Source organism: Mustela putorius, unplaced genomic scaffold (assembly GCF_011764305.1).
Source record: "Mustela putorius furo isolate JIRA1106 unplaced genomic scaffold, ASM1176430v1.1 tig00000430_pilon_pilon_pilon, whole genome shotgun sequence".
Lineage (NCBI taxonomy): Eukaryota > Metazoa > Chordata > Mammalia > Carnivora > Mustelidae > Mustela > Mustela putorius.
In genome coordinates, this window is record NW_025421377.1 from 4,879,694 (window position 1) to 4,901,957 (window position 22,264).

A 22,264-nucleotide genomic window follows, 5' to 3' on the forward strand; every position below is an offset into this window, starting at 1 on the left:
AAAATCAACAGCAAACAATTTGCAGAATCTTTATTGTAAAGAGAGATCATTAATAGTTATTACAAACTGAATTAACTGAAAGTCAGGTTAGCAATCCAAAACAGTTAGAGGTTAATTTTTATATGGCATAATTTGTAGTCTTTGCCCCCTCAACACTTTTTAAAAGACTTCTAAAAATATCAGCATTTCAGTGGTCTCTTTTCGTCAAGTTAAGCACCATAAACATTCTTACCCTCTTTAAAAAAAATTATTTCAAAGCTAGGTAGAACTTCTACCTTTCATCATTAGAACTATCACACAAAATTTATTTCATTTTTGTCATAATGCAAAAAGAATACAAATAAGGATATATTTAAATCTTGCAGACCATATATAGACAGCCCCCTCCCCCCATGTGTTGTTTTGCATTTTCCCAGCTGCCTGTTGGACGGTTTCTGAAATACTTGGCTTTTATTTCATTTTTCTCCCTCGTCATTGTGACCTCTCTCTGAAGTAGTGCGGTTACTTACACAAACACGAATCTACCCCCCTTCTCCTAGGAGCCTGTCTTTGTCTATCTGCTTTCCCGGAGTCTGCTTCCTGTCCTATCAGTCAGTGCTCAAGGCAGGGGATGAACAACCAGGAGAAAGAGGCAAAGTTAACATTTCGGGTTTTGAAAAATACCATCTGGTGGTGAGAACGAGGAGCTGAAGTTTTACCATTATGCAAAATAGATCGCAAGTGAAATGGACGGTTTGTTCCTGATCTCATTTCCCGTGAGTTTTCCAGGTCTACATCTCAGTGAAAAGGCAAAGGCTACCTGCAAAGTGTCCTAAAATACTGTACCTGTTACCTTTACAGTCCTGTAAAAACATCAAAATATCCTCTCATGTTAAAAGCACTTAATGGAGATGTATCAAAAACACAAGTATTTCTCAAAGAGTTGAGTAAAAATAGATTGCTTCGTGAATTATACTCAATAAATAATACTTTGTAACGTAGTGTTTTGTGGTTTTTGCAAAAATATTTAGAGACTTTCCAAGCAAATCTAAATAGAACAGACAAGAATGTGAAATTAAAAATAGACTATGTGTCTGAATGAAAATTCCAACGGATTTTTCTGAACATCATTCAAATATGAAATGACACTGCATATATTGAAATAAGTTCTGACTATCACAACAATTAATAACACTCAGAGGTCAGAAAGTTCACTTCTTGGGTGACGGGCATTGAGGAGGGCACATGAGGTGATGAGTACTGGGTGTCATAGGTCACTGATAACTTACTAAACACTGCATCTGAAACTAATGTACTATATATTGGCTAACTGGATTTAAATAAAAAAAAATAAAGTTCACTTTCCCCCTCATTTAAAAACTGCACTTAGTATTATATAGTAAGCTCATCTCCTTCAGTACACTTTAATGACTGCTCGTAATCTCTAAGGCATCTGGTTGCTCTATCAGAGAGAACTGTGCGTAGGCTGAATGCAGATCCGTTTTTGTATCGATTTTCTTATCTGCACAGTTCAAAGTGACCACAGCAGAATACTGTTAGACTTGAACGCAGAGTGGGGCTTATGATTTATCTCTACTGCTTATTTTACAGTAAACTATTTTGAAAACTTGGCCCCTGATGCTCTGTGTGTGATTAATAATACCAGAGAGTTCCTTTTAAGTCAATTATAAAATACATTAAAAATCAACTGGCTTCAGGGATTGGGATATGAGGAGCAGAGATCAGTTCTCATACTTACTCCAAAGCTACTTAAAGACGAATTTTCTCTATCCGCACCCTTCACACCATGCTGCCCAACTTTGTTCCAGCCCAGCGCACAGGGCAACGGGTGCTCCTTGAATGGCGCAGTGGGGTGGACTTCCCTGGGGCCACCGCCTCCAGCTTCGCACTGCATTGCCCTGAGGCCTGAGGGTCTAAATATCTTAGTGACACTTTTACTCAATTCAGGTACCCCCAGGGGCCAAGGCCCATCAGTTAGGAAACTGCAGTAGCCTACAGCTAGACTAACTGGACTTTTCTATCGCATATTTTGGATTGGCACAAGCTAGTTTAAAATCTGATAGCAGTTGGCCAATTTTTTTGACATGAGATTGATTTTTAATTTTTTAAACTAGAGTAAGCATGGCTGTTTTATTTGATCCTTACCTGCTTAAGTGAGTCTGAATTTGTCTTAATATTTTTTATATATTTTTTATATTTTTAAATATTAAGACTTCAGTGCAGATAGTGAAAAGGACACAGTATTTGGAAGCAGGTACATTTTAGGTTTGAATCACATGTGAGCTCCAGTCCCAACCCGGGCTGCTATTATACTGTGTGACATAAGGTAAGTCTCTTAACTCCTCTGATCCTCAGTTTCCTAAGGGGAAAACCTGGGATAATAAGCCCTACATCCAGAGCTGTGGTGAGAATCAGCGATGTTACAGACACAGTGCCTGGGACAGTGGCTAGAATGAGTCATGTAAACCACAGCTGACATCAGGATCTAACAATTAAAGCTGGTGTTTCAATTTCTACCACATTGTGAACATTTCATACTCATCAATAGTTAGCAAGTAAATATTCTATTACGGAGTATTTTCATCCTAGTGCAAAACTAAGAAACCACAGTTTCTTACCAATCACATATGTGACGTTCTTTAATGATTTCACTTGCATTGAGAACACAGCTGAAAATTAATGCACTAAAAATCCGAGACCATTCTCTCAGAAGCCAAAAGACAGAGCGTGTAACATTTACTAACGGTGCACCTTTCAGTCCCCTTAAGTGGGTGCATCCCCATTTACCAAATGTACTTACAGTGAGTCTGATCGGTTGCTTCAGCCCTTTATCCTTTAGACAAGGAACAGCGGGATTTTAAAAATACTTCTTTCAAGATGAATTTTGCTTGTATTCACTTCTGATAATTACTTTAGAACTGTAATTTGAAGATCAGTGCAACTTAATGAAATGTATTCAAATTTAAGCTGAGAATCTTTTAAATATGGAGTTACATAATAGGTACAGTAGTGCTCTGTAGGTGAGAGTTATCGCGAACTCTCTAAAAACATGACTTGCATGCACACTCTTAAAAAAAGTCACGCTATGAACACGCGGGTGACCTCTCGGGTTCTTCTAGTGAGTGTTTCCACAGGGATTGTCTGAGATCTGGCAGCCCATGTTCTGGCCCGTCACTTGTACTTTGAAGAGCGTCCCGTCTGCACACATACACAGCTTGTAGCGCACCCAGTCGCCCGTCCCAAACTGGTCTCCGCTGGAGGAACTAGGTAGGCGACTTGTGCTAACCATCACAGTTCCGTTTAGGATGATGCTGTTTTCCTATCAGGAGAATAATAACATGATTTATTTACCTCCACAAATAGAACAAAATTAATAAACAAAACTTAGAATAGTAACCAGGAAAATAAGTGGTGTAAAAAAACAGTAAAGTCATGACCAAAACAACAACAGGGAAAACAAAACCAATGTCAAGATTCAACTAGTGACCTCTTTAGTTCATAGTGTGTATCAATACAGTTATAACACCCTCTATTAAAATTATATCAAAATTCCTAAGTGCATAAGACTGATACAGGTCATTTTCACTTGTTACTTCTTAAGAGAGTTTTTACAAAGTTACTGACTGGTATCCTATAGAAAAATTAATTTTAATTTCTAATGTTTTTGTACACCACAAATCAAGATTCAAACCAGATAATTTTGAAGACCGGGCACTCAAAGAAAACTGCCTCGAGGTTCTCTTCTCCATGTGTACTGTTTCAGGAACATTCTTGTACTGTAGCCCCTTTATTTTTGGGAACTCCTAAGCTTCTCTCTCTCTTCTTTCCTCCTCTTTTCTTTTCACTCAATCAACAAATAATTATTAAGTGTCTACTATGTATTAGATATTATTCTAGGTGCTGAGGATCCAGCAATTAACAGAGAGCTAAGTCCAAGCTCTCATACAGCTGACGTTTTAATGGGGAGTGGCAGAAAATAAACAGGTGAACAGGTAAAATAAATATAACATCACTGGGAAAAAAAGGTAAGCAGAGAGAGTGACCAGGCAGGGGCTCTATTTATACAGGCTGGTCAGGGAAGGCCTCCCTGAGGTGGTCACAGTGTGGCAGAAACCAGATGAGATGAGTAAGCCATGTGGGCAATCGGGGAAGGGCCCTTCAGGCAGAGGACCCAATACATGCCAAGGCCCCAGTATGAAGACGTGCTAGGTGTTCGAGGAACAGGTAGAAGCCAGTGTGGCTAAAGCAGAGAGAACAAGGGAGTCGAGTAACAGGAAATGAGTCAAAGAAATAACTTGGGGCCAGACATGTTGGGGAACTGAATGGACTTTGAGTTTTATCCCCAGTTAGATGAGAAGCCATTGGGAGAGGTCTGAATGTGGAAGTGATGTGATCTCTGAGACAGGATCACCCTGGCTGCTGCACAGATCACTGACTACAGGGGTGAATGAGAGCAGCCAGACCATTTGGGAGGCCATTCCAACAGTGCGGCGGGATGTGGTGGTTTATATCATCGGTGGTGGTGGTGGAGGCAATGAGAAGCAGTCAGGCTCTATTTTTTTAAGGCTTTGCTGATGGACTGATGGGCACCATTTAACAAGATGGGAACACTGAAAGAAAGGCATGTTTGGGGAGAGAGAGGGTATGAAGACTTTAGACTTGTTGAATTGGAGGTGCCTATTATGTACTGGAGTGGAGAACTCAGCTGAGTATGTGAGTCTTGGTTCAGAGAAGAGATTAAAGCAGGAGTTCCAAATTGGAGAGTCATTGGGTTATAGAAGGCATTCAAAGCAATGAGACAAAGTTGGGTTTGAAGAAATGTTAATAGCTAAGTGACTATGTAGTGTTAATATGCATATGGGATAAACAGAGTCCTTGTGATGAATTTTGAAATTTTGTTTCAATGTTGCCATCTTGTGGTCATTTAATTTTACTTTCTTTAAATTGCTAGAGCAGTTATTTCTTTAAATGCAGTTTAATTGATAAAATTCTTACTTAAAAATTTTTTTTTCTTATAATTAGCTCTACATTTAAAAACTAACCACTGATATTAACTGGATTATAAAGCTAATTATCTTTTCAGTACTGGTGGCTTGTTTTTCTTTAATTGTGGAGAAACTGATATGTATGAATATATATTTCAAAGTATCTTAATATTTCCCATATCAACTACAGACAGAATTTTCAGGTAGGGAAAAAAAAAAGATTTAGGTAACTTGCTAATGGCTATATGCCGGCTATCAAGCCTCTTGCTTCTTTGAGTTTCCAGTGCTGAGAATAATAGCCCCATTGTGATGTTTCCTCAACACTATTCTCTTAAGAGGAATGGCTTCTTACTACAATACAGGCAAAATATACTCAGTATTGCTATTGAGTTTCTGGCAAGAAACACATTTGTGTTTATCTTTGTTATTTAGAAATTGTAATATGTGTTTTAGAGGAGAATGCTATTTATGAAAATGGAAAACTCAATTTTTTAAGGCTTATTTTTTCTAAGTTAAATTAACTTTAAATAAAAGGAAATAATTATTTTATTTTTATAAGTCCTTAGGATTAATTTTATTTCTGTCATATATGATGCTTGGTAAAATAATTTAATTAGCTTTAGTTAAGTAGCACATTGCTGGTGGCCAAGGACATATTGAATAAATATGCTTTGATCAAAACTAAGCAGAATAAACAGTTTTTGGATATCTGGCTCCCTTACATGAGATATGTTACCTACTGAAGTTCAGATATAATCTGTGAAGGACAAAACTTCACTTTTCGGGGCACCTGGGTGGCTCAGTGGGTTAAAGCCTCTGCCTTCGTCTCAGATTGTGATCCTAGGGTCCCGGGATGGAGCCCCGCATCAGGCTCTCTGCGCAGTGGGGAGCCTGCTTCCTCCTCTCTCTCTGCCTACCTCTCTGCCTACTTGTGATCTCTGTCTGTCAAATAAATAAATAAAATCTTTAAAAAAAACCACACACACACAATAGCTATAATAAAGGCAAAATCTTTTCCCTTTGCAGTTAATAATAGATGGGTAAATAAAATATATTTTGTACATTTGCTAATTGATTTTCACATCACTGGATATAAAATTTGGGAAAGGGCATGAAAAATCTTTAATTAAAAAAAAACCCAACATGGGGTTATGGACATTGGGGAGGGTATGTGCTATGGTGAGTGCTGTGAAGTGTGTAAACCCGGCGATTCAAGACCTGTACCCCTGGAGCTAATAATACATTATATATTAATAAAAAAATAAGAAATTATACATCTAAAAAAGAAGCCAAAAACCAACAACTTCAGGGAATGGATAATTACTATGATAATTCTTACTTTGAGAATTCTTCCAGAATTTTGGAAGTTTATTTATTTTTGCCTTTTAAAATAATACAGGTAACATGTTGTAAAAAATTTTTTTAGAAAACAAGAGGCAAGCAGAATGAAAAATAAAATTAAAGTCATCTGTTATCTTGCTACCCATAGTCAACCATTGTTGACATTCTGGCATACCCTTCTAGGTATTTATGAATGTACATATGTTCTGAAAAATAAAAATGAGACATTTCACAAACTATAACTGTCTTCCACTTCAGAGTCCATTTTGAACATCTCCCCATATCAAAAAATATACAACTACATTACCATTTTAAATAATTGTATACTGTTCCACATATAGATTTATATGCCCAAGAATCTACTAATTCTCTAAAACTCTGAAGAAATACTCACTGCCTTTAACTCCATATTACCGCCCATGTGAAATTCAATGGTTTTGCCCATAATGAATACACCTTCATTTCCACGCACGATAGCACGCCCGTCAACTTTTATATTTAAGTCACTAGTAGCGTTGCTGGTAATCTGAAAATTATTAAAAAAAAAAGGTAATAAAAAGCATTTCTAAATTAAAGTGAGAATTCTTATCAGAGACAGAGGAACAGGAGTTTCACCCATGGAATATGAAAGGCAAGAATTTTCAGTCACGTTTTACAGGGGTTGAGATTAAGAGACGTGACTTGATAATGATCAGATGATGAATCTAGAACTAACTAGTCCTTCCCACTGTTCCAGAACTTATTCTTTCCCATCACTATAAACCAGCAAAACTCCCCTCCCGCTTTGTGACTTTAGACAGTAATTCTCTTCCATTAATAAAGCAAACAAAAGAAATCATACCCTTTCAGTAGATGCTTTTTGAACATTCAAACTTTTCACTCCACTTGGCAAATGAAACTCATGAGTTTCATAGTCTGTGCTGAATAAGATATTCTGAGTCCTCGGGTCAAAAAACTGCATACCAATGTCACTGGTGATAGAAGTTTTGTTCTTTTCTACACTAAGCTTTGTTGTCCCTTGCTGGAAAACAATCTACAGAGAAACACTTTATCATGAATATGTTTTCAAAGGAGGCTGCATCCAAAATACATCAAGAACATTATTAAAAACACTTTACAATAGACTAACTTCCAATGATTTTAACCGCATCTCTCTATTCATTTGGGAAAAGAGTTCCTTAAAATGAGGATTTATACCCTTGTTTGGTTGCACTGCTCTGCACAAATCCATGGGTCACGGGGCAGACAGACGGACCTAGACCTAAGGCGGGCAGGGGGTGGTAAGAATACCTCCGTGAGGTTCTGGTCCACTGAAAACCTGTGTTACAGCAGCCACCTATATGGGCTGCCACGGACTCGACTGGCATACTCCCTTCTAGACTCCCAGAAAGTACAGGGAATTCCAACCTGGGAAGGTGCTCTGTTTGCAGGTTACCTTGCACGGAGGAGAAAGAACACGCTATTCTTAGAGTAATTAATCTATTACAGGAAATGCTGCCCTATTAAGATATTAAGAAAGCATGTAATATTTATAGATTACAAGACCGACAATTATTAAATATGCTTATGAATAGTCTCTCGAGGAAAATATCCATTTCCAATAATCCACTCTAGGTTTTTACAAAGAATTTTCCTCTAATGTCCCTCGACTGATGTGGGAACTTACAGGCTGGTTGTTGCCAGTGATAACCAAGTTTTCATTTCGTCTTCCTCCTACTGTGCTCTTATAAAGAGGATGTATAACTCCCATGTCAGATACTTGCTTAAACCGGAGCAGGCCGCTTTCATGAAACTCCATGCTGTCACAGCCATTTGGCCCGATGCGAATCACAGCCCAGATAACAAGTGTTATCTATAAGAGAAAACAAGCCCCCTGTTAATTGGTAGCCTACATTTAACATAATTAGAAAACAAACAGAAAAGACAATTGCCAGAGGATTAAACTTCCTAAGATGTCTCACTAGTGATATGAATACATCACCTGGGTTTCCACTTGAAAATTAAACCCATTTCAATTTGATCAGGGTATTACAGGCAAATAGCTGAAAGTCAAAGTACTAGGAGTGCTAGAAGAGCAGTTTCTTATTTCTTCTGCTTCCTCCACATCTTGTCTGGTGACAGCCACTTTCAAACAATTTTAGGTATTTCATCTAGAATTTTTCCAGATTTTTAAGTGATGTGATTATATTATTTCTTCACTCATCAATCTAAGGTTTTACCTATTAATTTCTTACTTCAGCAGATGAGAATTTATCTCATTTATATTTCTTCTCCACTGGCTCCCTTCTCAAATGCTAGCTAGACCCAGGTTCAGTATTTTTAGTACTGCAACTGTATAAGTACTGTTCATGGCTAAGCCAAATACTGTAACTAAGAGAGCAGTTCCTTTTTTGTACTCTGCGTCTCCTGGAGTTTCATACTTGTCTTTCTTTGGCACTGGACCACATTTGCTTAGTTTCTTTGAAAACCCGACTGAAAATTTTCAAAACCTCCAAAGTCTTTATAAAAGGTCACTCAGTAAAAGGTTCTCAAAGTCCAAACCTCTCGGGTAATTTATTCTAGGAGTTCTATTTTTCTGTCTCAGGAAAGCTTACTGGAACTCTATGCTTGCTCCAATCCTGACTGTTCCCCCTGGGTCTGCGATGATACAGCTGTCACTGAAAACTTTTCCTTCGTTTTGTGCTGGAACTTCTCTGTCTCTCTCCTGTGCTGGATACCCAGTTTCCCACATCCCTGCCTTCAGTTTTCTGGGTTAGTGCCTTCTGGAAGTGAGCTTCTCCTCCAATGTCCTCCTTAGAAAGAACATATGTGGGCACCTGGGTGGCTCAGTCTGTTGCGCCACTGCTTTTGGCTCAGGTCATGATTCTGGAGTCCCGAGTTGAGCTCCACCCCAGCGGGGTGTCTGCTTCTCCCTCTGACCTTCTCCCCTCTCATGCTCTCTCTCTCTCAAATGAATAAATAAAATCTTAAAAAAAAAAAAAGTATGTATGTGAAGGCAATTTTGAGAGTGTGCATGGTTAAAAAACGTCTCTATAAGCCCTCACATTTGATTACTAGTCTAGCTTGATAGATATTCTAGGGTTGGTGCTATTTTCCCTCCGAATTTTGAAGGCCCTTGCGGTCTGGTTTGCTGGGCTGCATTTGAGAGGTCTGACATCTCTGATTTTGTGTTCTTCATACACAACCTGCTTTTATTTCTCCTCTGGAAGATTTTAGGATCTTCTCATTATCCCTGGTTTTCTTAAATTTCAGTCATGGCCTTGGTTTGAGTCTTTTATGCATGACATTGGACCTAGAATGGTAGTTTTCAATCTGTTCTAGGAAATTTTCTTGACTTATATGTTTGATAACTTTCTCCCCAGTGTTCCTTCTTACCTTTTTCTGAAACTCCTATTAACAGAATGTTACACTTCCTGGATTCTTTAATTTTATTGAGCTTTCTAGAAGGGTTCCTTTTCTTTATTGGCCAATCTCTCTGTCTTTCCATCCATCCATCCATCCATCCATCCCTATGTATTTCTGCAAGTTCTTCCTTATTCTTTAATAGCTCCTTCTTAATGGCATGTTATCCTTGTTTTGTGGATGTAATATCCTCTCTTTTCGCTGAAGATATCGGTTTTAGTTTTTTAAGTTTTCTGGGCGCCTGGGTGGCTCAGTGGGTTAAGCCGCTGCCTTCGGCTCAGGTCATGATCTCAGGGTCCTGGGATCGAGTCCTGCATCGGGCTCTCTGCTCAGCAGGGAGCCTGCTTCCGTGTCTCTCTCTCTGCCTGCCTCTCCAACTACTTGTGATTTCTCTCTGTCAAATAAATAAATAAATAAATCTTTAAAAAAAAAAAAAAAAAAAAAAGTTTTCTGTCATTCATTGTATTTTCTCTATCTCCTTGAATTCCTATTTTCCCCATGGTTTGTGTGTTTTTGGTCTCCATCATTTTTCAATTCTGGGAGCTTTCCAAGAGATCCATGGATCCCTAGTGGCTCAGTGTTCATATTGAACAGTGAGGTTTAAAAAAGTGCACAGAAAGTTCTCTGTGTGGGGTGGGGCTTGTGACAGGCTTCATAGCAGGAGATGAGGTGGCTTTTCCACTCGGACTTGCCAGGTGTCAGTATCTACAGGTTTTTTCTCCAGATGCTTCAGTTTTCCCCGAGCAGGCTACCTCATCTCCTGCCTGGGGGACAGAAGCCTGGGACCAGGGAGCTGGAGAAAGAGACTGAGAAGAGAGCTGGAGAGCTGGGACACAGGGTCTCAGCACTCAGGATTCAGACCTGCCTGCTTCCAGCATCCCTCCTCTCCTCAGGCAGGAAGAATCCTCTCCCTTCCACGACATGCTGTGTGGGGTTACAAGGCAAGGTTGCCTAACTGCTGGCCGGAAGGCAGAGGAGGCTAGGGATCTCTGACTGCTTCTACAGGGTTCTTGAAAAGCTGCTTTCCATTCCTGCCTTACTCCTGCTTTTCATGGTACTTGTATTTCCAATTCCTGACGATTATGCAAGGCTCTGTCACCAACACAAAGGAACAGGTTCCCTTCTCTGGTAAGTGAACTGCCATTTCTCCTCCTGCTTTCTTGTCTTCATACATTATGGTTTAGGATTTCGGTTGCCTCCCACGTTCCTTCAATGTATTTCTGTTTCTTGACTTTGTTACCTTGGGATGAGCTTTTTAAAGAGGAAGGGGAGAAAAATGTCTTCATTCTTCCATCTTAACCAGAAGTTTCCAACAACAACAAAAATGTATAAAATAAAATAAATTCAGAACACGTGCTCCTAGAAAAGCTATTTACAGTACCAGCTCTTTCCAATGTACGGGAAGAATGAAACACAAAGGTTTGGGAGGAACATAAAGTATAAAGGACTGGCTTAAAAGTATTAGGAGCCAAAAATAAAAATAAATGAAATTGCTTTAGACCCTCTGTGGCCCATGTTCATCCGTCACAGGTAGACCAATAACAACCCTTGGCATATGTCATCTCCACACATGCCAGAGGGGTTCAAGTTTAACCCTCAGGTAGTTACAACCTTGGATTAAGTCTTCTTCTTTAGAAAAGCAAGTATCTTTGGAAAAGGTAACATATTAGGTCTTCAGCACCTTAGAGTAAACTCGCCTACCAGATCCTTCCAGTCTATAACAACATAGACAACACTACAAAAGATAACTCTCTGTCAAACAAGGGTTTACGATTTTAAAATCTGGTTGAGGAGGTAATACTAAATTTAGGAAAAGCTGAATGAGAACAGAAAGGGTTATATTTTTTTAGGAGAGGTGAAGGCAGTCAAGTGTCTCCTACCCAGCTGACTTTACCCTTCCCAAAGCTAAGTCCTTTAAAGGAAATGTTCCATGCACATTTTCTTCTAAATAAAATTAACATGTGGCAATACTAGCATACTAGGTTTTTAAAAAATAAATAACATATTAACTCAGTAAGAAGAGATACAAACTTATAAAATAAGTCACAGAGATGCAAAGCACAGCATAGGGAATACAGTCAGTAACACTGTAATAACACTATTTGGTGACAGGTGGTGACTATGCTCACAGTGAGCCCTGAGTACTGTAGAGAACTGTCCAATCCCTTATGCTGTACACCTGAAACTAAGAATAATATTGTATCTTAGCTACACTTTAATAATAAATTTTAAAAAAGGCCAGTGGGTCTTTTCTATGTGTAAAAGATGGAATCTCTTCTTTCAAAAACATTTGATAAAAGGCACTGTTGCTTGTGAAATTAGGAAGACAGGATTCTGTTAGACAATATTTGGAGAGTAAGCAAGTCAGGGGCTCTTTGCACACACTGGGAAGGGTAACTGTGCATCTAAGAAAAACTTAAAGTGAGAAAACATGTATTGAAAAGCAGAAGGTAAGAGGGTTTTGAAAGAAATTATAGAAACAAAGTCTATGATTTCACTAAAAAATTCCCCATGGTAATTAATATATGTGCTGCCTAAGCGAGCACTCCATGGTCATTACAAAAAGAAAATTCTGTACCACATACTTACAATTAAATTGATGACAGCCAGGATAAACAAGAGGATAATGACACAGATGGCTAAATTGCCCTTTCTCCCCCTCAATCCCGTTTTATGGAGGCGATCTTCGTCGATTGGAATATATCCGGCCTTGAAATTACTATTATGCTCCTTATTGACATTCCTTCTCTCGACAGCCTTCTCCCGCATGGACTTCTTTACAGGACCGTTGGAACTTTGCTAAAAACAAAATACAACACAATGGAACAGCCATACCCACTCTTTTCAATGCATTTATTTATGAAGTGCACATTCCTAATGAAAGAAAACTGAACTGCTGAACTGCTGAAACACATATTTTCCATGGATAAACTTGAAGTCATGTTGAGCTGTAGGCTCCAATTCAGGATGTTGTTATGCTTAGAGGGGTAGTGGAGAAGCTTTAGTGTGACTCTTGATAACACATTTCTACCCTCTGCTTTGAACATTTCCAGTGTACCTGAAGTGTACAGCTAGTTCATCTGGGGTAAGAATTGACATATATATTCCACATGGTTCATCTTTTTTTTTATTAATGATTTATAGTGATTTGTTTCATTATATATGTGTAATATGCATTCCATATATATATATATGTATATATATATACATATATATATATATATATATTTCATTTGTAAGAAAAAAAATTGGAAAGGCTGACACTGTTTGCTATTTATCACCCCAGTTGGCTAAAGGTAACATTATCTTCTATCAGCAGTTTTCAAAGTATGGGCAAGGAAGACCAGGAGAAGCTCCCTGAACTCCTACAGAAGCCTGGAGAGTAAAAACTGTGTTCAAAATAATACCAAGATGTTACTTATCTTTTTTACTCTTCTCTCATGAATGTTCAGTGGAGTTTTGCAGAGGCTAAATGACTGTATGTGACATCAAGGCTCTAACAGCTAATGGAATGTGTGCTTGTGTATTCCTGTGTTTCAAATATTCTCCAGTTTAATTTTTAATATGGTAAATATCAATGACTATAACTCACATAAATAAAAGTTATTTGGGGTTCTCAGTAACTTTTTTTTTTTTTAGATTTTATTCATTTATTTATTTATTTGACAGAGAGAAATCACAAGTAGATGGGGAGGCAGGCAGAGAGAGAGAGAGAGAGGGAAGCAGGCTCCCTGCCGAGCAGAGAGCCCGATGTGGGACTCGATCCCAGGACCCTGAGATCATGACCTGAGCCAAAGGCAGCGGCTTAACCCACTGAGCCACCCAGGCGCCCTCTCAGTAACTTTTAAGAGCATAAAAATAACCCAAGACCAGAAAGTTGGAGGACCTCTAACTTACACTATGGTTGAATGGTATTTTTGGTAATATGTTATGAACACAAAATGGATAAAAATGGATACTACCCAACTTATAAATATTTTAGAGCTCTGAGAAAACTTACTTATTGGATAGGGACTTATGAAATATTTTATGCTTAAACACTAATACCACAAATAGGAATACTAAAGAAATACAGGACAGGACCCTTATTCTCTAGATATCATAAATGTGATGTGGGTATAAAATAGTTAGCAGTGCAATAAAGTAATCTGTATGCTCAGATGCCAGAATCAATAGCATGGCCAATTCATGCCACGGAGTCCAACCGGAGGAGACACAGGATGGCTTGGCATTTGTTTTCAAGGAAACAGGAAGTAGGTGGGTCAGAGCAGGCAACACAGGGAGATTACAGTGGCAAAGTAGAGCAGGTCAAGAAAATTCTTGGACTGCTGGGTACAAATTCTAGTCTTTCTGTTTAACTGGGAGTCCTTGGAGGTTCCTGGACACGAAAGACACACATTTCAAGATGCTAAACGTGTGGGTGTTTGTAAGAGAGAGGAAACAGGACATCAGTGAGCAGGCTGCTGGGGATGTTGCCATGATGGAGGTTTGAAGTAATGAGGTAATGAGGGCCTAAACTAACGTGGGATGAAAAAGGAAAGATTAAAAACATACTTCGTGAGAGGAGCTGACTGAATTTGCAACCAGCTTCAAAGAATCTCATGTGTACTGAATGGGGACTAGCTAAATATGGGGAATGGAGGAGGCAGAAGAGTCTGCCTATGTCGCACTTAAACTAAATGAGAAATAACCACATGGCTCAAAGGCAAGGGGAAGGACGGAATGGGGTATTCGATCAGTCAGGACTAGGGATACAGATCTGAGAGCTTAGCCCCGAGGTAAATTAAATCCACAAGAGTGCATCAGTGTACTATGAAAAATAGCATACAGGAAAGAGAACAAGTGACCAAGGACACAGTCTTGGGAAAATTTAAATGTGCAGCTATGGTGGAAAGTGAGAAATACAATGAATGGTAGGAAAACCAAGGATATGTAGTGTTGCTGAACCTGCTTTGTCAAGAAGTGCTTCAACCTTCAAAGGTGAACTCTGGGAAGCAAACCAGTAAGCTGGGCACAGTCTAAAAAGATATCACATGTATGCATCTACTTTCCAGTCTAGAAAGAGAAGAGAGGAAAAAAGAGAAGACGATAGCTAAAGAATTATGTACTATCAGAGGAAAACTGTGCTTTTGTGGTTGCTGTTAGTAACCACCTCTCCTCCCCCTGGCCCCCGCCAATTTGGGGGAAGAGTTGTATATTTGATGGCAGAGGGAAAGATGCCAAGAGGTGCAAAGATGGAAGATCTCACAGTTGGGCAGGATAATGTAGGAAATGAGACCCTCCAGGAGGCAGGAAAGAAAGTGATACGAGTACATGAGAAAAGACTAGGCTTTCAGGATAGGCTTCCCACTTCAATGAAACAGTTCACACCCAGGAGAGAAAACATTCTTCTTTTTCTTTGGGATGTGAAAGCTAAGGTCATCTGCCAAGAAAGAGTGGAGAAGGCTACCGGAATCTTACCGTGGTGGCAGAGGTAGCAGGCTGGTTAGGGGTTTATGGAAAATGGAAAATGACAGGACTAATCATTGTGAATAATGCAGCAGATACAATTTTTGTAATTCCACAAAGCAGCAAGGAAGGCTCTATAGAAGATAATTCAGTCTACTCACCAGATTTTTTTCCCCAAACAGGTTGTTGAGTATTGTGTAGGTTGTGTGTCTGCATGAGGGTACACTCATGCTGCTGACATCTTAGAGTGGAGTGTGCACTTTGATACTTTTTGCAAGAAGGCATAGAATACCTTAAGGGAGATATACTTTCCTCTAATTGTCACAGACATGGTATGGGCAATTTAAAAGTCGGAGCTTGAATAAAAGGTCTACAACAAAGAGAGACAAGACAAAATTGATCCCTCCTGGGATGCATTCTTTACTCTTTTCTGCCAATTCATGTAAATTATTATATTCAATTTGATACATTTATGATTTATTGAAGAGTTACTATATGCCAAATGCCCCAGATCACCAAGATAGGCCAGACAAAGCACCTACCCTCAGTGAACTTCCTGATAGGCCAGGAGAGTAGACAGACCGGGTCACTAGCAGTGGCAGTTCAACAGTGGTGGCAAACGCACAGAATGCTGAAAGGGTACAAAAGAGGACTGCAGCTCTACTTAGCAAGCAGAAGCAGCAGGGGCAGGTTTTTAAGAAAGACTGAGATTTCATCTGAACCTTGGGAGGATAAATAGGAGTAAGCCAGGCAAAAGCACAGAAAAGGCATTCCAGGCAGAGAGAAGAGCAGGGAAACTCTGAATACAAGTTATCTCAGTGTGAACTAATTTTGGTAGTTTCTGTGGATGGTAAGAGGATGAGTATAGAAATGGTGCAAAAAATAAGGTCTGAGATATGGTTTGGGGCCAGCAAATGAATGGACTAAGTACTGTGTCAGGAACAATGGACTTTGTCCTAAAGGTGATGGGGAACTACTAAAATTTTAAAGTGGGTTAGCGATACAATCAGATTTGCATTACGGCAAAATCAAAGTCACGTACTAAAAAGAGATGAGCTGGAACAGAAGAGTTTAGAGATAAAGATATATCAACTGTCAGGTAAGTGTTGATATTAGTCCAAAGGAAGGCTTGACGGAGCTTTAGATGAAGAGAAGATGGGGAGAGGCATTAAGAGGAAGAACTACAGAACCTGGTGATTGATTGGCTGTGACTGGGACCCAGAGGGGATCTAAGATGACTCTCAGGTAGAGGCCTGCTATATTCATGTGTGGTCTGGAGGAAAAAGGAAATGTGGGGCCCTTTGTTCAAATATCACACCTGGAACAGCAGAACATCAAACCAAGTGTGGGTCCCTTTTGAGCTCCCTTAGATAGGTCCAGCTCTCAAGTTTCTAGCTAGGTTAACCAAGGACGGATGGTTGTAGCCCTTTTAATGGTAAATACGACGCAATCCAGTTTTCTACATTTCTGTGTTTGGGGTGCTTGTGGAAATTTCAGTTCAGGCTGGAGACCTATGTTTAACTCTGGAGTAGAAACGAAGGAATGAACCAGATTGCCCAATTTATGTGAAAAGCAAGAATAGAACCTTGGTGGAACCCCCAGAGCATCAACAGGGGATGCAGATTAAAAAAAAAGAACCATCTAAAATAAGAGCTGAGATGTCAGGAGGGAAATCAGGGAAGCCAAGGAACAATTTTAATCTCAACAACCCCAAGAAGCTTTGCCTCCTTTTACTCTTACTTACTCCCTTAGATTTTAATTTACTGTTATGATCTGTAGCTTGCCCTCTTAGCTGATTTCTCTGTATTTATTTGGCAGTATGACTTTAAGCTTCTTGAAGGTGGATTTCATCTATTTTTTGTGTCTTTCAGAATGACTGTTCCAGTGGCATACAAAGCAGTTAAGTTTTCTGAGAACAGAATGCTGGCAACTTGACTTGCATTTATTTCTTCAGCAATGCTGTAGAATGAGACTTTTTCCAAGGAAAGTCTCACTCATAGTTTTGTAAAGGGAAAGAACAGTTAAGGAAAAAAGTGACTACGAAAATTATTTTTATTACAACAAAATACTCTAGCAACACTACCTATGTGTATGCAACATGCATGCACGTATGTGTATGTAAATGTTTAGCTTGCTTTGGGGGGGGGAATAGTCTTTTAAACTGCTCGGAGGTACACGTTTACAATTCAGATCAGGAAATAGTTGATAAAGCATTAAAAAAGTAATTTTAAACCAGCTGGACAGAGGCAGTTTTAAACTGATGACCGAATCTCCATAACCAAAGCGGTGGGGAGAAACCCGATGCCAGCGTACGAGGGATGGCAGGCACAGCAGTGGCCGCAAGCGGACCTCCCGGCAGCAGCTGACGGGTGTCGGCGGGCGTCAGGGCAGCCTCCCCGCTCCGGGGCTCAGGCTATTTTTACCAGCATCCCCGCTGGCCACCGAAGCCGGCACGTCCCCGGCACGTCCTGGCGCAGGCTCCCGGCTGCCACGGCCGCCACCCCGCCCTTCAGGCGGCGACCTCTCCTCAGCCCCGCCGAGGGGCAGCCGGCCGGACCGAGGGCCGCCGCCGGCTTCCCCTCGGCGACCCGGAGCCCCTGCCCGCGGAGCCGCCGCCCGGCCCTCGCCGGCATCCCCGGCGGCGGACAGCTCCTCCCGCCCGCTCCGCCCCCCGGAGCCCGGCCCGCGGCGGCCCCCGCCCGCCCGCCCTCGCGTCCCGGCCTCCGCCGACCCGCCCCACGGCGGTCCCCACAGCGGTCCCCACCGGCCGGTCGCGGCCTCCCCGACCCCTCCTGCCCCCGGCTGCAGCATGGCTCCCAGACCTGCTCGGCCGCCGCCGCTGCCGCCGCTGCCGCCATCTTCCCGCGCCCCGCGCCGCCGCCCTCCCCGCCGCGGCCGCACCCCGTGCGCCTGCGCCCTGGCCGCGGGGTGTGTGTGGGGGAGGGGGAGGGGGCTCCGCTCGCCGCACCCCTGCCCCTCCGGCGCGGGGAAGTCTCCGAGTCCTCCGGCTGCCCGCGGGCGAGGTCCGCCGCCCCCGCCTCCATTCTCCCGAAGGGGCGCTTCAGACGACGACGCCGCCCCTTCCTTCGCCGTCGGTTCCCCTCACCGAGGGCTGGCGCGGTCCCGAGCTGTCGCGTCCTCCTTGCCTTATGGGCCGGGGTCTCCGTGGCCAGGGCGGGAAGAGGCGTATTGGAGAACACACGGGGACGGGGGTGGTGTCCTGGTGCACGGAAGTTAGCACGTTGCCGATTAGCCAGCTAAAATCTTGGCAAGTGAGAGGACTCGAGGAGGACGTGAAGCCGCTTTAGGGATGCTGCTTAACTTTGGAGAGCCTGTGAAGTCTGATGCTTTCTTCCGTGGTATTGGGGTTGGATTTTCCATTTATTATTGGAGACGGTGTTGTCGGTACACATTGTGGGAAACCCAAGCTAATAGATGCTCACAGCACACTAGAACCCAACGTTGATCTTATTTATTTGTTTTCAACGCAATGGGTGGGTAGCAACCGAGGTGTAAGAGCTGTTTCTCAGGGAGCTGAAACCACTTCTAGAAAGCACCTTTGGGGCCCAGGGCCGCCTAAGTCAGCAGGAAAGAGCAAAGAGACCAGCTGGCAAAAATGTTCTTTTTCTAGGAACCAGCTCAATTTTGCTTTTTTTGATGACTGAACTGTTATTTCATGGCTCTGCCTGCTTTCCATCAGAACATGGCTGTGAAGTATAAATTAGATCATCTGTTGCATAAGAAATCCCTCACAAACTTTCCCCTTCTCTCTGATTTTGGCTAATGTCAGTAGCTTACTGGTCATGAATATGTTTATCTTCGTTCCCAAATGCTAGGATTACTGACTCCCATCTCTGTGCTCAGTCCTGCTAGGATCTCTAGGACAAACCTGCATCTTAACCAGGATAACTGTAAATTGTAGTACAAAGCGTTGGGAGTCAGCAGTAAGTCTGTTAACACTTTGGCTCTGGTCCTGGGCTTCTGACTGATCCTCCATTTCTGGTACCATAGGTCTTACTTCCTACACTTTACCTCTTTTTCCTCTGCTTGGAAAGAGCTCCTCTTTTTCTCTGGCAAGCACGCTCTAGCCATCCTCCTAGAATCCATCCAAATGTCACACACACTCTAAAGCTTTCCCAGTCTCCCACAGGCAGTTTTTAGCTGGTCTGTCCTTGAACTCCGCTTGTCTTTTGTAGCACATTATTGTAATTTATCTTGTTTACCTGTCTGTGTCACCTGAAAGATGGTGAGCTCTATCTGGAAGGTCCATGTCTTACTTGTCCTTTTATCTGGAACGCCTAGCATAGCACAGAAACTTCATAACATCTTAGAAATCTGCCTGATACCCCAGTTTTTAAGACTAGAAGCCCTGCCTTTGTTTTGCTAACTTCTCTTTGACTTAGGTGGTGAGATACCTGGTAATTGATTTTCTTGATGCCAAAAGCCCCTTTGACTATCTGAAAAGTCACCTTCTCTTGGGAGCCTTCATTGCTGACGTCTGTCTCTCTGACAGGTCACCTCCCCATTCTTCGTGTCTGTTGCTGTAGTCTGAGCACGCGTTATACTCACATAACCCCATCTTTAATGTGGGTCATTTCTAAATGTGTTATCTTTAAGCTTTTTTTTTTTTTTTTTTAATAGTAGGGTCTACAATACACCTGAGAATGAGTATTTAACTTCCCTGCCAGTTTTATAATAGGTCATATTATCCCCATTTTAAAAATAAAGAAATCAAGACTCTCAGAGGTTAAAAGCCTAAGTTTTCAACTAATATAGAGCCTGGATTGAACCCAGTTTCTTCTGGCTAAAGTTTTTGCTCTTTCTACAACATAACACAGTCTTTAATTCTGCATTTCCTTTTGCTTTTGGAAGTGCAAAGCAAGGCTAGAGTACTAGTCAGATGAGGAAGACAGTTATCCTTCATTGAATAGTGTCCCCCCACCAAAATATATCCAAGTCCGAGTCACCAGTACCTGCGAGTGTGATATTACTTGGAAATAGGCTTTTCAAAATAGGGTTTTGAGAACAGGTTTTTAACTTATATAAATAAGTTAAGGATCTCAAGAGAGATCACCCTGGATTTGGGTTAGGCTCTAAATCTCATGACTGGTGTCCTTAAAAGAGAAGAACAGGACAAAGACACGCAGAGGAGAAGGCATTGGGAAGACAGAGGCAGAGACTGAAGTAATGTTTCTACAAGGCAAGAAATGCCACAACTTGTCACCAGAAGCTGGGAGTGAGGCATAGATCAGCTTCTCCCTCAAAGCTTCCAGAAGGAGCCAACCCTAATGATTTTCTGAATTCTAGCCTTCGGAACTATGAGAAAATAAATTTCTGGTGTTTGAAGTGACTAAATTTGTTATAGTAGCCCTTAGGAAATTAACACACACTTCAAGCCCATCACATCAAAAAATTGGGACTTAAAATCCTTCTCCCCAACCTGCTCTTTGCATGTTCCCATAGTAAATGACACCATCATCCGGCCAGCAACCTTCAGAGTTATTCTATACTCTTTGTAGTGTGACCTTCTTAAAGTACAAACCCAATCATGACATTCATCCTGAACTTGAAAATCCTCCAATAACTTTTGCAATGAAAATTCTTTATATTATCACATAAAGTTCTATATTTTCTGGTCCCCGTCTACCTCTTTTTAGCCAAATTTCTGCCCCTTCCACAAACTATTCCTACACTTCAGCTGCGTGTCTAATTTGCAGTTCTCATCTGTTTGCCTGAATGTATCAAGTTCTTAATGTCTCAGTGCTTCTGCAGATGTGGCTATTTCTGTATTTTATCTAGCAATTCTCCTACTTGGCCACCTAAACTCAGCTCAAGGAATATCTCTTCTGGAAAGCCCTTCTTAATTTTTTTCCTCATGAGCAATTTCTGATTTCTGTGGCCCTCAGGAATTGTTATTGTCCTGATTTGCTATGATGATGCTTTGATACTTAATAATACACGATATTGTGTTATTTTACCTTTCCTGCATGTATATCTTGCTCCAGAGTAGACTGTAAATTCATTACAAAGCAGGGGCAGTGTGTTACAACTTCTGTGGTCCTGAACATACTAGGAACTAGGTAAATAATAGGTACTTAATAACTGATGAATGAATAATGAATGAATGAATGAATGAATGGATGGATGGATGGATTAACTTTCTTCTATTGGGTAAAAAATATTACTAACATCTGAGTGTCTATGACATATGTCCACTCTAATGCTCACCATGCATTACTCCAGAGAAGAACCTTATTAACTCTCAAATCTGTGTCCTGTAAGTGCTCTTGCTAGGTCCATCACTCCTCCAAATTTCACCTCTTGGAGCACCAACACGATATAAAAAAGAGACTCAAACAAATCATTTTTCTGTTTATAGCTCTTAGCTGCTTCCCCACTGCCTACAAAGTCATGATCAACTTCTTCAGCCTGCTCTACAAGACTTATCACAGTTGAACCCAGGACTATCTTCACAATCTTGTCTCTGATTCCCCGAGTTTCCTAAAGTCACCCTGGACTAGCACTCATCATTCCCTGCCTATCCATGCAATTTCATGCCTCTTGGCGACTGTCCATTCTGTGCCATCATCTCTTCTCTTCCTGGTGAAACTCCTCTCCATCCTTCCAGATCTGGCTCTAAATGGCGTTCTCTTCTACAACTTCCTTTGATCTTTTCTTCAGGGAGCTGGAGGAGGAAGTAAGGGAAGGGTTGGTCAGTGTTTCCATAGAATTTTATATTTACTATTGTAACTTGTCACACTGATCTATGGTTATGTGTCTTTCCTCTGAATAGATTGTGAGATGCTGGGGAGCAGAAACCAAGTCTAATTCTGCCTTATGACTAAGGCAGATGTTTCTGTCACCCAGAAATTCAGTCGATGTTTATCAGATGTGATGAAAAAACCTATTTCAACATCCTTCATTTTAGGGACTGCCATCATGCTGTCCTAGGTCCTCTCCTGGGATGTTTAAGGAGATCTCACAGTGTAGATCACACCCTATATACACTGCAACACCTTCATGTATCCTAAGAGCACCCCTTTGATGGCCATTTTCAGAGCCAAGTATCTGCCATTGCATTTAGCTAG

General features: G+C 41.2%; 1 protein-coding gene across 2 annotated transcripts; it reads right to left on the reverse strand.

Annotated features, from left to right (window-relative positions):
• Window positions 1–15: 15 nt before the first annotated feature.
• SGCB (sarcoglycan beta) lies at window positions 16–18,235 on the reverse strand. 2 transcript variants are annotated; one of them, XM_045079742.1, is made up of 6 exons: window positions 17,999–18,235; window positions 12,318–12,527; window positions 7,993–8,178; window positions 7,168–7,359; window positions 6,721–6,852; window positions 16–3,319 (listed from the first exon to the last, which is right to left on the reverse strand). In XM_045079742.1, exons 1-6 carry the CDS (start codon window positions 18,218–18,220, stop codon window positions 3,116–3,118), a joined length of 1,146 nt encoding a protein of 381 aa, XP_044935677.1. In that variant the 5' UTR covers window positions 18,221–18,235; the 3' UTR covers window positions 16–3,115. The 2 variants fall into 2 exon arrangements, with proteins under 2 accessions (XP_044935677.1, XP_004765007.1); XM_004764950.3 differs by lacking the exon at window positions 17,999–18,235 and adding an exon at window positions 15,338–15,529.
• Between the last annotated feature and the right edge of the window lie 4,029 nt (window positions 18,236–22,264).

Coding starts and splice junctions, on each gene's coding strand:
- SGCB (XM_045079742.1), bottom strand. CDS start 18,220: ATGGAGGCGGGGGCGGCGGACCTCGCCCGCGGGCAGCCGGAGGACTCG. Junction 12,528..17,998: donor CAGCGGCGGCGGCCGAGCAG/GTCTGGGAGCCA, acceptor TTTTGTTTTTAG/CAAAGTTCCAACGGTCCTGT. Junction 7,360..7,992: donor TCACTGGCAACAACCAGCCT/GTAAGTTCCCAC, acceptor GTTTCTCTGTAG/ATTGTTTTCCAGCAAGGGAC.